Source organism: Podarcis raffonei, chromosome 16 (genome assembly GCF_027172205.1).
Source record: "Podarcis raffonei isolate rPodRaf1 chromosome 16, rPodRaf1.pri, whole genome shotgun sequence".
Lineage (NCBI taxonomy): Eukaryota > Metazoa > Chordata > Lepidosauria > Squamata > Lacertidae > Podarcis > Podarcis raffonei.
In genome coordinates, this window is record NC_070617.1 from 29,708,754 (window position 1) to 29,722,532 (window position 13,779).

At 41.3% G+C, this 13,779-nt stretch overlaps 1 protein-coding gene across 1 annotated transcript in view; it reads left to right on the top strand.

The window, feature by feature from the left end:
- MAPK1 (mitogen-activated protein kinase 1) overlaps nucleotides 1-13,779 on the top strand; it is a 23,202-nt gene continuing 9,423 nt past the window's right edge. The window contains exons 1-5 of the mRNA XM_053369283.1: nucleotides 1-408; nucleotides 9,374-9,556; nucleotides 10,831-11,020; nucleotides 11,541-11,657; nucleotides 13,487-13,601. Coding sequence (XP_053225258.1) covers nucleotides 266-408; nucleotides 9,374-9,556; nucleotides 10,831-11,020; nucleotides 11,541-11,657; nucleotides 13,487-13,601 — 748 coding nt within the window. The 5' untranslated portion in view covers nucleotides 1-265. The remainder of the gene's footprint in view (nucleotides 409-9,373; nucleotides 9,557-10,830; nucleotides 11,021-11,540; nucleotides 11,658-13,486; nucleotides 13,602-13,779) is intronic.

Consider the following 13,779-nt stretch of genomic DNA (forward strand, 5'->3'; position numbering starts at 1 on the left):
GCCACCTAAGCCCCGCCCCGTTTCCCTCAGCGGCTCCTCAGAGAGCGGCTGGCGGTTTGTGTGGCGGCGCCGGCGGGCCGGTCCTTCTTGTGTGCCTCTCGCTCTCTTTCTCCTCACACACACAGAGACACGGCCTGCCGGGCAAGGGGAGGGTGGAGTCCAGCCCCTTGTCGCCTTTCCTCTCCTCTTCCCTCCCTCTCATTTCCCCCTCCTTCTTCACCCCCACTCCCCTCCTCTTCCTCCTCCTCCCCTCACGGACAACAACATGGCGGCGGTGTCGGGGGCAGCGGCGGGCAGCTGTGCCAGCCTCGCCGGGGGCCCGGAGATGGTGCGAGGGCAGATCTTCGACGTGGGGCCTCGCTACACCAACCTCTCCTACATCGGGGAAGGGGCTTACGGGATGGTCTGGTAAGAAGGCGCTAATTCTCTCCTCTTGCTTCCACTTCTCTCTCCCCCCCCCCGCACCCTTTGCTGCTGCTGAATTTCCCCCTCAGCACCATTATTATTATTATTATTATTATTATTATTATTATTATTCATTATTATTTTAATGCAAGAAAGCGCCCTTGGCTTATGTGGTTAAGGGCGCTGCGCACTAGCGCTGCAACGAGGGACCTTCCCTTCCTTCGGAAAGCGCATGCATGGGATGGAGATCGGGGCCGAGAGGTTGCACAGCCCGACGCCTGCAGTGCCATTCTGCGCGTGTTTTACTCGGAAGTAAGCCTGGGGAGTGAGTACCCAAGGGCAAGAAAGGGAAATAGGACCGCAGCCTTATGTATGGGAGAGAGAAAATTCCTTTCTTGTTTTTCTGGCTCAGTATAAGGTACAGCTTACAGTGCGATCCAAGAGACTAAAAAACGCTTGCACACTGACCTGTTAGTCGTTGGATTTTCCTTCTCACTTTCCTCTGCCTCCCAGTTTTTCAGAGGCTCCTGCGCCCTGCAAAGATGACTTGCTGCAGCCCATCCACAGTGTCACTTTTATGCTGAAATCCTGTTGTGTGTGTATGTACAGCACCTGCAGTGAGCATTGGTGCACGGTATTTAGATTGTGTTGGGCTCCTTAGGGAGGCAGTGTCTGTTGGGAAAGCAAAATAGTATCATAAGTAGACGAGCGTTGCTCAGAGGTAAGTGTAGATTTACAAAGTGCAGCTCTTCAACTCAAGCTTGTGCATGTTTACTTTACAAGCAAATAGCAGTGACTTCAGTGGACTACCCCTAGGTAAATGTGCACAGAATTGTATATGCAAAGGGCTGGATTTCTTTTTTAAACCACCTCTTCTCTGCCAAAACCATTTAATCAATAAGAGCATTGGAAGCTGCTTTATAGCGAGTCAGATCTATTGTCCATCTAGCTCAGTACTGTCTACACCAGGGGTCAGCAACCTTTTTAAGCCATGGGCCGGTCCACTGTCCCTCAGACCTTGTGGGGGGCCGGACTATATTTTTTTTGGGGGGATGAACGAATTCCTATGCCCCACAAATAACCCAGAGATGCATTTTAAATGAAAGGACACATTCTGCTCATGTAAAAACACGCTGATTCCCGGGCCGTCTGCGGGCCAGATTGAGAAGGTGATTGGGCCGCATCCAGCCCCCAGGCCTTAGGTTGCCTACCCCTGGTCTACACAGACTGGCAGTTACTCTCCAGGATTTCAGACAAGGGTTTCTCCCAGCTTTACCTGGACTCCAGGAGATGCTGAGGATTGAACTGTGGGGACCTTCTGCATGCAAATTAGGTGCTTTTACAATTGAGCTATTGCTGTTCCCTGTGTTTTCTTTTGAGCAATGTGGAAGTTGTTGTTATAGGTAATAGGGCAGTATATAAATTGAAATTATTATTCTTTATTGTAGTTTGTAACATTCATGAGTCGCCTCTCCTTGGCCAACAGCACCCTAGGTAATTTATGCTGATAAAAACAATATAAATATAAAATGTAAAGCCAAGAGCTCAATAATTATATCACTGTGAACATGAAACAAAACAATAGTGTTTGTGTGTTGTGGCTTAGCTGATATATTTGACTTGATTGTATATGTAGTGTGGGAGCTTTCTGGGAGGGCATGGGGTGCCTCTAGAAGCTAGGGAGCTACCTGATTTCTCATTGCTGAAAGAGTAAAAGCAAGGTGACATCTTTTTCCCAATTTATTTTGTCTTAGGTAAAAGTGAGAGAAGAGATCCTTGGTTGGATTTAATTAGCATTAATAACTTGTGGTGGGTTGCCACTGACAGTATGCTGTCATGAGCAAGAAGAGATGGAGATGCAATGGAAGATCGAAAATTGGGAGGAAATGATGGATCAAATGCCATCATTTGTCACATTTAGTTGGTACTTATAGGAAGCATGAAGAAAACAATTTGCTGTTGCATGTGTATTGTGCTGGTTAACTCACATCCTCATATATCTGTCACAATATGGATATGAGAAGCTGTGGCAGTAAGGTGCAAGACAGTGTTGTCTAAGCTGTATTGCTGTTTGATCATTGCTGGCATTTTCTCTTTTCTTGCTCTGCCAAATGTATTGTAGCAAGTGCAGTAGAACTCTGGCTTACCGTAACTTGGTATCTATCAGTAGTGTTTTAAATTTGCGAGAATGATTGAATATATCTTATTTAAATATCCATATGTTGTTATGAAACAACATACAGTGTACAGCGAATAATGATGGATGAGAAGTAGTGGTGTATATGTAGGCAAAGTCTCATTGTGCACAAAACAATCAGAACCAAATAGTGATAAAACCACATTTTTTGCTTAAACTGCTTTTGGTAGAAGTCTACAAAACTGAGATTCAGTTTTTGTGTGATTCATTATTACTAAAATAAGTGCACTGAAAGTATTTTAAGTCTCAGGGACTTCACTGCAGCATAAACATACTAGTCTTGCAGTGAATGAGCTTTTTTTTTAAGGAAACATGTACTGTAATGGAATATAGTTGGTGAAAGTTAATAAATATTTAAAACCTAATTTGACATTAAATATTATCCACCGGAGTCAGAGTGTATCTCTCACATGTACACACCTTTCCCACTCCATTGAAGACTAGGCAACTGCTGCCCTAGAACTTTCTTCAGTTTATTCTATGTAGCCTAGCATCGCCTAATGGCTTCTTTGTAAGCATCACTGACCAGAAACTCTGAAAGAAGTAAATACGCAATAAGTCATCAAAAATGGGACAGGTTTAGGTTCACTAGCTGGCTGGAAATTAACATAGGTGCAGTGATTGCATTTGCAGTGTAGTGCACTTGTGTGTGTTATGAAGGCTTCGGTGGGCGCAGTCCGCTGCTCTACACAGCTTAACAGGTGGTGACTGGCACTGTTTTCCAGGTACAGTGGTGCCTCGCAAGACGAAAAGAATCCGTTCCGCGAGTCTCTTCGTCTTGCGGTTTTTTCGTCTTGCGAAGCAAGCCCATTAGCGGATTAGCGCTATTAGCGGATTAGCGGGCTTAGCGGATCAGCTGATAAGCGGATTAGCGATCAGCTGTTAAGCGGCTTAGCGGATCAGCTGTTAAGCGGCTTAGCGGCTTGGGGAAAAGGGGGGGGGGAAAAAACCCTGCAGGAACTCGCAAGACATTTTCGTCTTGCGAAGCAAGCCCATAGGAAATTCGTTTTGCGAAGCACCTCCAAAACGGAAAACCCTTTCGTCTAGTGGGTTTTCCGTCTTGCGAGGCATTCGTCTTGCGGGGCACCACTGTACAGTATTGTGGAAACCAGCCAACCCAGAGTCATCATTTCTTCTCATTCAAATGTCTGCCTGTTGTCTCACCCTAAGCCACTTTTCAGACAGTGTAGTATCTGTGAACAAGGAGGAAATAATTTTGCTCACAGTCTATGCTCAGCAGCACTTTGCATCAGGCACTTTTAAGAAAAGTTTTTTTCCCCTTAGAAAGGAACATTGCACAGTGTACTCTGCCCTAGGGGAACTTTTTTTTAAAAAAGCAATATTAATAAAAGTTAGCATGTGAGCAGTTGTTAAGCAATAAATAACACTGATTTAAATCACGTTTGAATGCATTTTTTAAATAAAAATAACTTGTTGGATGTTTATTTTAGTGATAAAAAACCGAATGGGTTATTCCTTTAAAAACTGTATAGGTGAATATAAACTGTGAAAACTGTAGTTTAATCTAGTTAAAAACTAAAGTATAGGCGTAAGCCATTCAACTGCAGTCAGTAAGTGACCATAATGTGAATACTTCAGAAAAGCCTTGATCGTGTCTTAGTGTTACAGTAATGAGATTGGAATAAAGTTTATAGAAGTAGAAATGTCAGTATTAAATGTAAAGATGTCATAAACTTATGCACATGCTCTAAAGCAAAGAAATTGTTGGAAGGTTGTGTTAATGTAAACATGTTCAGGACCAGTGTGGGGCTAACTCTGTGACTTTGCTTGAATCACTTAAGATAACTCCACAACAAAAGTGATTTGAAGCCAGGAGTAGTAGTTGTTTATTTAGCAGGTCTCAGGGCGGTTCACGGGATAAAATCATGATATAAAAACACAGAATACATACTCAAAATAAGAACAAGAACAACCGTATAGCGTCCGTCCGTGTGTCCCCCACGATCACCACATTTTAATAGGGCATTGGATGTCAGTCAGCCAAAGGCCTGGTTAAAGAGGAACGCTTTTGCCTGGTGCCTAAAGGTGTATAATGAAGGTTCCAGGCGAGCCCCCCTAGAGAGAGCATTCCACAAATGGGGAGCCACTGCAGAAAAGGCCAGTTCTTGTGTTGCCACCCTACAGACCTATTGTGGAGGAGGCACACGAAAAAGGGCCTCAGAAAATCATCTCAAGTGACAGCAAAGGATCCAGGAGTACTCCCAAATTATGAACCTGCTCCTTCAGAGGAGGTGTAACTCCATCAGAAGCAGGCAGCCTCAAAGCCATCTGATCTAAGGAACCACCCACTAACAGTGCCTCAGTCTTATATGGATTGAGTTTCAGTTTGTTGGCTCTCATCCATTCTATTATCGAGGCAAGACACCGGTCCAGCATTTCCACTGCCTCACCTGCAGGTGTAAAGGAAAAGTAGAGCTGATTGTCATCAGCATACTGCTGACAACGTACTCCAAACCTCCGGATAACCCCACCAACGGTTTCATGTAGATGTAGAACAGCATAGGAGATAGGATAGATCCCTAAGGAACTTCACATTGAAGGCTCCACAGGGCTGAGTTGAAATATTCTAGATGAACTCTCCTTGTGGATTGTGATAATTAGGAATGTTACTTTCTTGCCTCCCTCTAGCTCATTGCACGCACCAAAATCTGGCTCCCCTCCCCCAACACAGTCCCTGTTGCTGCTCTCGTCTTTTGAAGTTTCTTCTCCTCCCACTCATCCTGACTTGGCTGATGTGATGGCAGAATTGGCTTCTTTGCAAAATCCTGCCATTTCAGCTCCTGGTTGCTTGCTTTTTTCACTGCTTGTCAACCTTCAAAATTCATCTTTTATATTTCCTTTGCATCTCTGGATTGCTGTGGTATATTGCCATTTCCCCATGCTACCTCCCTTCAGCTTTCATGCCATGCCTCATATGGCTTTCCCCTTTCCCTCCTGACAATATTCCAATTTCGCTGGTGATTCAGCATTCATACAAATAACCTCATTGACCCAGCTTTCCCCCCCCCCCCCACATTCTCTTCTACACTGACTTCTTTTCAACCTCCACTGAGAACTCTTAAGAACTCTCTGACCCTTTTCCTGTGGAAATTTGTCTTGGCATTAGCCCTCATTTCCTTCCCTCTTCTGTGTCTTGCTATTTCTATGATTTGTAAATGGCTGTGGTCCTCTTGAAAGTGTTATCTTCTGCCTACACCTTAGACTCTGTAAGAATGTAAGAAGTTGCCTCATACTGAGTCAGGTCATTGGTCCTTCTAGCTGCATCTGGTCTAAACGTCCACCATCAACTCCTCCCTATCCTATATTATTTGCTTCCTGTTCTGGCTTTTAAAAAATATAATTCTTGAAGCATCTCTGAAGAAAATCAAGATTTGACCAACTTTGCCCATTTTCTTCTCTGCTGCCTTTTTAGCAAAGCACCATCTGCACCTTCTAATGTACACTCACTAAACCCTAGGTGCTTCTTTACCTTTGCTTTGCCAAGGCCTGCACTTCTGCTAACTGCCTTTTGCTCAGGGCCTTGTTGACAAGGATAAATATTGCTTCCCACACTGTGTCCATTCCCTCCCCCTTCCCATGGTAAGTTGATTTAAAAACCAGTCCTTTTCATATTGCCAGGAGCTGGAGTCCTTTTGGAACCCCAGCCTGCAACATGGAGTCCACCTGTGCACACTTGGGGGGGTACAGCCTAGCAGTAAAGTTGTGGAGCCCATGCAGTGGGAGCAGAATCCAGTGGTAAAAGGGTTGTGCCCATGCACCTAGGGGCACAGTGAGTGAGTGAGGAAGCAGAACCCACAGAAAAAGGCATTGCCAAGGTGTACTACTCTTCCATGTGCATAGAAGTTACCTGCCACTAAGCAGTGTATCCATGCATGACATTACTGACTACTTACTTCACAAGCACAAAGCATTAAGTGCATAACAGTTTGTTGAGTGCAAGTGCAGTTTACATGCTAAGTCACAAGTATAAACTACTGTAATGAACTTCATTACAGGACAGATCACAAACTGCAATCAGCTTACAATACAACAGTATAGATTTCTGAATAGGATTGGGCATTATGATCATACTACACCACTTGTACTGGTCCTCAATCTGTTTTCAGGCCCGATTCTGACTTCTGGTGCCTTTTACAGCTTGGGACCAGGATGTGTGTAGCATTTTTTTGCAGCAGTAAGAAAAACTAATTCTGTTCTAGGTTGCAGCAACAGAAGTATAATGTCCAGATCAAGGGACGTAATAGTACCACTCTATTCTGCCCTGGTCAGACCACAGCTGAAATACTGTACTGTGTACAGTTCTGGGTGCCACAATTTAAGGAGGATATTGACAAGCTGGAATGTGTGCAGAGGATAGTAACCAAGATGATCAAGGGTATGGAAACCAAGCCTTATGAGGAACCAGTTGAGGGAGCTGGGTATGTTTAGCATAGAAAAGAGGCGTCTGAGAAAATATGATAGCCATCTTCAAATATTGAAATGGTTGTCACATGTAATATGGAGCAAGCTTGTTTTCTCCTGCTCCGGAAATTACAACTAAACATCAGGAAAAACTTTCTGATAGTAAGAGCTGTTCGACAGTGGAACAGTCGGATTCCCTTGGGAGGTTGTGGACTGTCCCTCATTGGAAGTTTTTAAGAGGTTGGATGGCCATCTGTCATGGATGCTTTAGTTGAGTTTTCTGCATTTCAGGGGGTTGGCCTAGATGACACTTGGGATCTCTTCCAATTCTACAATTTTGTGAGTCTTTGACTGCCTATCTCCCTTTATGCCTATCTTATGTTAGGTTCTTTGACAGACAGCCTTCAGTTGATTACCATGCCTTCTCTAGCTTTCCTGGATGAAGGGTTTCTCAGTCTTGGCTCCCCAGTTATGGAATGCTCTTGCCAGTAAAATATGTGGAAATATTATCAACAGATGGGCTTTCCTCTCTCTGTATGTGCAATCATACTACAAAGATGATGCATTTCATTTATTAATGATGTAGAATATTTCTTTTCAGTTAGTGGCTTTTCGTTAATCCTTATACATTGGATATCTCTGTGTATAATATTCACAGAATATTTTGATGTGATTTAATATGCTATATATCTAGTTTTTTATTTTGGTGACCTTTTGTCATACATTAAATTTTGCTAGATATACACAACTATAGACCATATTTAGCTTTGTCTGAAACACTTCTCACAGTTTGTTTCTCTCCAGAAAACCATGATTGAAAAGCTCTTAACTTCAGGATTATGCGTATAACTTTTATATCATAAATTATAGCACTTTGTCATTTTAAAACATTGCCTGAATAGGAATTGCACCTATAATAAATATTTGATTTTTTTTTTGTAGTCCTTTTTTGTTGAAGTAGTTTACATAGGGACTTAATATGTTACGTGACAAAAGGCTTTAATTTAATGGAAAATTTAACCCAGGTCCCTGTCTATCTAAGCTTAAAAAAAGCAATGGCCAGGACATTGTTCAGCCTGAGTGACCAGTGCATTGTTCAGTAAAGAGAAATGGCTTCTTTTCTAACCTGTCAAGCATATACCGGATTATAAAATGATTCTTCCTCTCTGTTCTTTGGCTCATCAATTTGGTTAATTTGGTTACTGATATAATGTCCTCCTGTTTGCTGTATTTCAGTGTGTATTAACTCTTATTTCCTTATCTAAAACATCAGTTTTCTGTTTAGTTCTATTCATTTGTTCAGGCAACTGTTACCTTTCAAAAAACCTTATTTCTCCCTGGTCACACCAATGGGGCCGTATAAAGGTTTGGTGGAACAAGCAATCTGAGATTTAGATTACTTTAATTCCTGCAAGATTGAATTGGCTAAGTTTCTCTCAAAGACATGAGGGTGGTGTGCCATCTTTCTAATTAAAGCTGAAATCATGGACATTTTAATGAGGCAGGAAATCTGGAATGAAGTTTGAAATTATGCTTAAAAGTAGGATCTTGAATGCCAATATTCAAAGGAGACATCTAACTAATCTTGTGAATATTTTGACAAATTTCCTGTCTACTGCTTTTCACATCCTGAAAAAACTTTGAGAAGTGTTAAAGCAGCAAGTGACTAACCGTTACCTGGATAATTTTGTTGTATTTTGTTCAAAATTATTTAACGGGACTAACAACAACAACAACACAATGTTATTATTCATACAATTTTATTTATTCATGCAATACAGCAAAATAGCTTACAGCACATATAACAAATTGTAAAACATCAGACATAATAAATTTCCCAATACAGGGCTGCCTTCAGGTGTCTTCTAAAAGTCATATAGTTGCTTATTTCCTTGACATCTGATGGGCACCACTACCAAGAAGGCGCCCTGTCTTGTTCCTTGTAACATCACTTCTCACAGTAAGGGAACCGCCAGAAGGCCCTTGAAGCTGGACCTCAGTGTCCAACCTGAATGGTGGGGGTGGAGATGCTCCTTCAGTATACTGGGCCTAATGCAAGCTACTAATGCAATGCAAGTTTCTATGTTTTAAATAATGTTTTCTGACATAGTGTCTAAAGCTTTATCTAATATGGTTAAAGTTATTATGATGCCACCATTATTATCTTGCCACCACTGGTTCTGAGAAAAATGATAAAGTGTTGAAACCTCACAGTATTTTGGCAGATAAATTGAATTTTGTTATCTTCATGATTGAAAAAGGCTATGTCAGCATTTCTAGATAACTTGAGTCTTGTTCTGTAGATAATGCCATTAATTTTTTGTTTAATATTGACAATTCTTCTTCCAGTTCAGCACATGACAATGTGAATAAAGTTCGGGTGGCCATAAAGAAAATCAGTCCTTTTGAACACCAGACTTACTGCCAGAGAACTCTGAGAGAGATCAAAATCTTACTGCGCTTCAAACATGAAAATATTATTGGGATCAATGACATTATTAGAGCTCCAACAACTGAACAGATGAAAGATGTGTATCCTTTAAAGATGTATGCCCTTGTGCTCTCATTGTTTCAGCTTCCTGCTCTGTTTCACTGTTGATTGTTTATCTTGGTGTTATCCTAAATTATATGTTAAAGACTGCTTCCTTGATCTTGTCATCCAGTGATTCTTGCTGTTTTATTAGTTGTCCTAAGCCCAAGTCTTTCTGTGTGTAATGCAACAGAACCTTTTATCTGTTGAGGACTTCAATCCCTCTTGGGTAATCTGCTGGAGTGAGGGCTGAATGCTGGCAGAGGGTGGGGTGGGGCCAAGGCTAAAAGTGGACTGAGTTTCAAGTGTAGCATAGCTTGCTCTTTGTATACCCCATCTCTTTTTCCTGTGCCACCCCATCTCTCTCTGTGCTTCCCTCAACCTCTGTCTATTTTCGCTCCTTCCCCCACCCTTCCATTGACACTGTTTGGAACTGATAACTTGCACAGAATCCCCCCCCCCCTCTATTGTTCCATTTGGTTTGATTGTACAGTCGTACCTTGGAAGTCGACTGGAATCCGTTCCAGAAGTCCGTTCGACTTCCAAAACGTTCAGAAACCAAACCAAAGCGCAGCTTCTGATTGGCTGCAGGAAGTCATGGAAGCCCCATCGGACATTCAGCTTCCAAAAATAGTTCACAAACTGGAACACTCACTTCTGGGTTTGCGGTGTTCGGGAGCCAAAATGTTCAAGAACTAAGCTGTTCGAAAACCAAGGTACGACTGTATGCACTTTGGGGAGTTTCCCTCTCCTCCTTTCTTATCCTTCTAGGCCCATCTCATGGTTCACAGCAAGCCTTTTTCCCCATGTCCAGTTGTCATACTGGAGAGGATTGTTTGAAGCAGTCATACGGATTTTTCCAAGAGCCCAACTGATTGGCATGATTCCATATCCTATTACAATTTGCTATTCTCAATTCGTAAGCAATCCTTGTACCATGCAAATGTTGCAATTTAGAATCATAGAACTGTAGATTTGGAAGGGACCTTGAGGCTCACCTAGTCCAACTACAGCAATGCAGGAATCTTGCCCAACATGGGGATCAAACCCACAACCCTAAGATTAAGAGTCTTGTGCTCTACCAACTGAGCTATTCTTAAGTAAGACTATGACATTAGTTATGGGTGATGTGCTTCTTTATTGATTAACCATCCAGCAATGTTGCACATTTTTTCTTCTAAAAATGTAGAAGTGAAATTTTAAAAAACTCGGGAGCTAAGCAACTCCAGTATTATGTAGTAAAATGTTGGTTTGTTTGCCTTAATACGATTTACAGATACATTGTGCAAGATCTAATGGAGACAGACCTTTACAAGCTCTTAAAGACTCAACATCTCAGCAATGACCACATCTGTTATTTCCTTTACCAGATCCTGAGAGGATTAAAATATATCCATTCAGCCAATGTGCTGCATCGTGACCTCAAACCTTCCAACTTGCTGCTAAACACCACTTGTGATCTCAAGGTTAGCAAGTATCTTTTTGTCAATATAAAAGTACCCATGACAATATAAAACGTACTCATTCGCTGTTTTAAATCAGTGGATTTCTATGCCAAGAAAGATCCCAAAAACTAAGCTGTAACAGAGACTATTAGAAAGGCATGTGTACCATTGTTGTGGTATTTGGCAGTGAAGTTTTAGCACATACACAAAAGTTGTTTATGCATGGATTGAAGCTTTGTTCACTTTTTTTGTTCAGATGTTATCTCCATTTCCTTAAAGAATGGAACCTGTAAATGTTCCTTCTTGTTGCCATGGGACAGCTAATCTGCAGATTCTAAAAGACAGAAAGCACATTTACAGTTTTTACTGCAGCTTGAAAATCTTAGAGGGTTTTTGATGATAGAATCAGAGAGAGTTGGATGGGACATCTACTCCAATCCCCTGCAATGCATGAATTTTTGCTTGATTAGGAATATTGATGTGACAAAAAATAAAGAGAAAGCTATGCCTCCTATAACATCTTTGTTTGATTTGATATTAGATCTGTGACTTTGGACTGGCTCGTGTTGCAGATCCAGATCATGATCACACTGGGTTCCTGACAGAATATGTAGCTACACGTTGGTACAGAGCTCCTGAAATCATGTTGAATTCTAAAGTAAGAGCTATGTATGGAAGAGTGCCTCATGTGGTGCTTGAAATATATAATAACAAATAATAATATATATTGTTATTCTTATTCTTATTGCTACTACTGTTGTTGTTGTTGGGCTGCCTTCAGATGTCTTTTAAAAATCACATAGCTGTTTATCTGTTCAACATCTGCTGGGAGAGCATTCCACTACAATGTGGCTCCTGGAAAATCTAATTAAATCCTAAATTTTGTACATGAACAAATTGCACCCCGATACTTAATTCACTGACTGTAGCCATATGAGAGATTGCTGGCTCAGTTGAATGTCTTGATTATGTGTTTAACCAACTGTGCTGCAAACCAGAGCTAGCTTTGACTTCAAGTAGAAATTCTTGATTGCCTATCATTGAAATTTATGTTGCTTTCTGAGAGATGAAGCTGCTTGCGTATGGCTTTTTATAGAATTACCAAATTGAGGCCACAGTACCTAGTGCTGCTACTTTTTAGCTTTGGAATGGAACTGTGAGTATGATAGGAAATAAACTAGCAGCCCAGCATTCGTTTGGAATTTTAATCCCTGGAAGAAAATGAACATATGCAGGCATGCAATTATCACTGGTGAGAGACAGGAGCTGGCTAAACTGGCAGAGCACAGTGGAACACACGGTTGTGGGTTTGCATCCTAGTTTGCAGAAGCAGGCAAGTGGGAATTAAGGCAGTCTGGAGCTTAGTAGTAGTGGGATCCAACTCACATAAACCCAAGAAAGTTCAATGGACCATGTTCTAATGCTTGTCCATTCTTTTAGCATGTGTATATCAAATCTTACGCATTGAGGTATATCCAGAGTTCTAGGGCACTTCAGAAATCCATATTGTCAGGTTTTTAATTATTTCTGTATCATCTCTTTGTGTGCAAAATATGCTGTTTATTTTCATATGAAATCAGAAGTTAGTACCATTTTACACATGAGCAGCTCAGGCTAAGTGTGTGGCTTGCTTAACTCAGCAATCATTGAAGTCAGAGTTTCCTGATACTTTGTTTTATATCAAAAGATCACACTGGCTTTAGGGCTTGGCATAAAAAAAATAAGAGTAATCTTTGTGGGTTTCACATGGTAACAATTGGATAAAGTTTGTATTTCATGTTTCTAAAACTGCATTCCCATGCACACATGTCAGGGTGAGTGCAAGTGAGTCCAGCTGAAAGCAATGGTTGAATATGCACCTTATGATAAAGCATAGTTTAGCACGATGTCAATAAGCAGGAAATGGCTGTAGTGAGCCTCAGACTTACATGCTCCCCTCCCCTTTTTTGTTCCTACATGACGATAAGGAATCTGGTAGCTTTTACTTAGCGACCGTTCATAATGTTCTGAACCAACCAAGTGTGGTTATTCTTAACGACAGCTAGTTTAAAACAAGGCAGCTTGACACTATTGCTACTGACGTTGGCTTGTTAAGACTAATTGTGGCTAAGCTTAATAGTAGGTCTCAGTCCCAACAGCATGGCAAGTTGTGCTTAAATCAAAAGAAGAAGCTTCTAAACTTCTCATGGCTGAACTGTGGTTTTCTGTGATAAGCAAATATAGACATTGAGACTGACTTATTAGTAATCATCCATAGATTGCATTGTAGGTGTCTTCTGTACTTTTGTGCTTACCCTTCATATTTATAAAACACAGTGCTTGCCTCATTGTTCAAGAACAGTTATATAAATTCTGATTCATCACAAGCGCTAGGACTGGAATTCTGGATTTCAAAATTACCATATCTTGGCTCTCTTAAATTGTAGTATGTTGAACAGTACAGCAAATGCTAGCAACAAGTGATTTTCCCCATTTTTCTTCTTGTAGGGTTATACCAAATCTATTGATATCTGGTCTGTAGGCTGTATTTTGGCGGAGATGCTATCAAACAGACCCATCTTTCCAGGAAAACACTATCTTGATCAGCTGAACCACATCCTTGGTAAGATTTCTATATATAACTATAGGCAAAGGCTGCTTTTGTCTACTAATTGCCATTTCTCTCCAGCCTACTGATTTGATTGATGGTACCAGCTGTGGCCATCTATTCATATTTTTATTTTAAATTCATGCTGATTTTCTCCCCTGTTTCTCCCCCTGTACTCTGCACTCCTCCACCA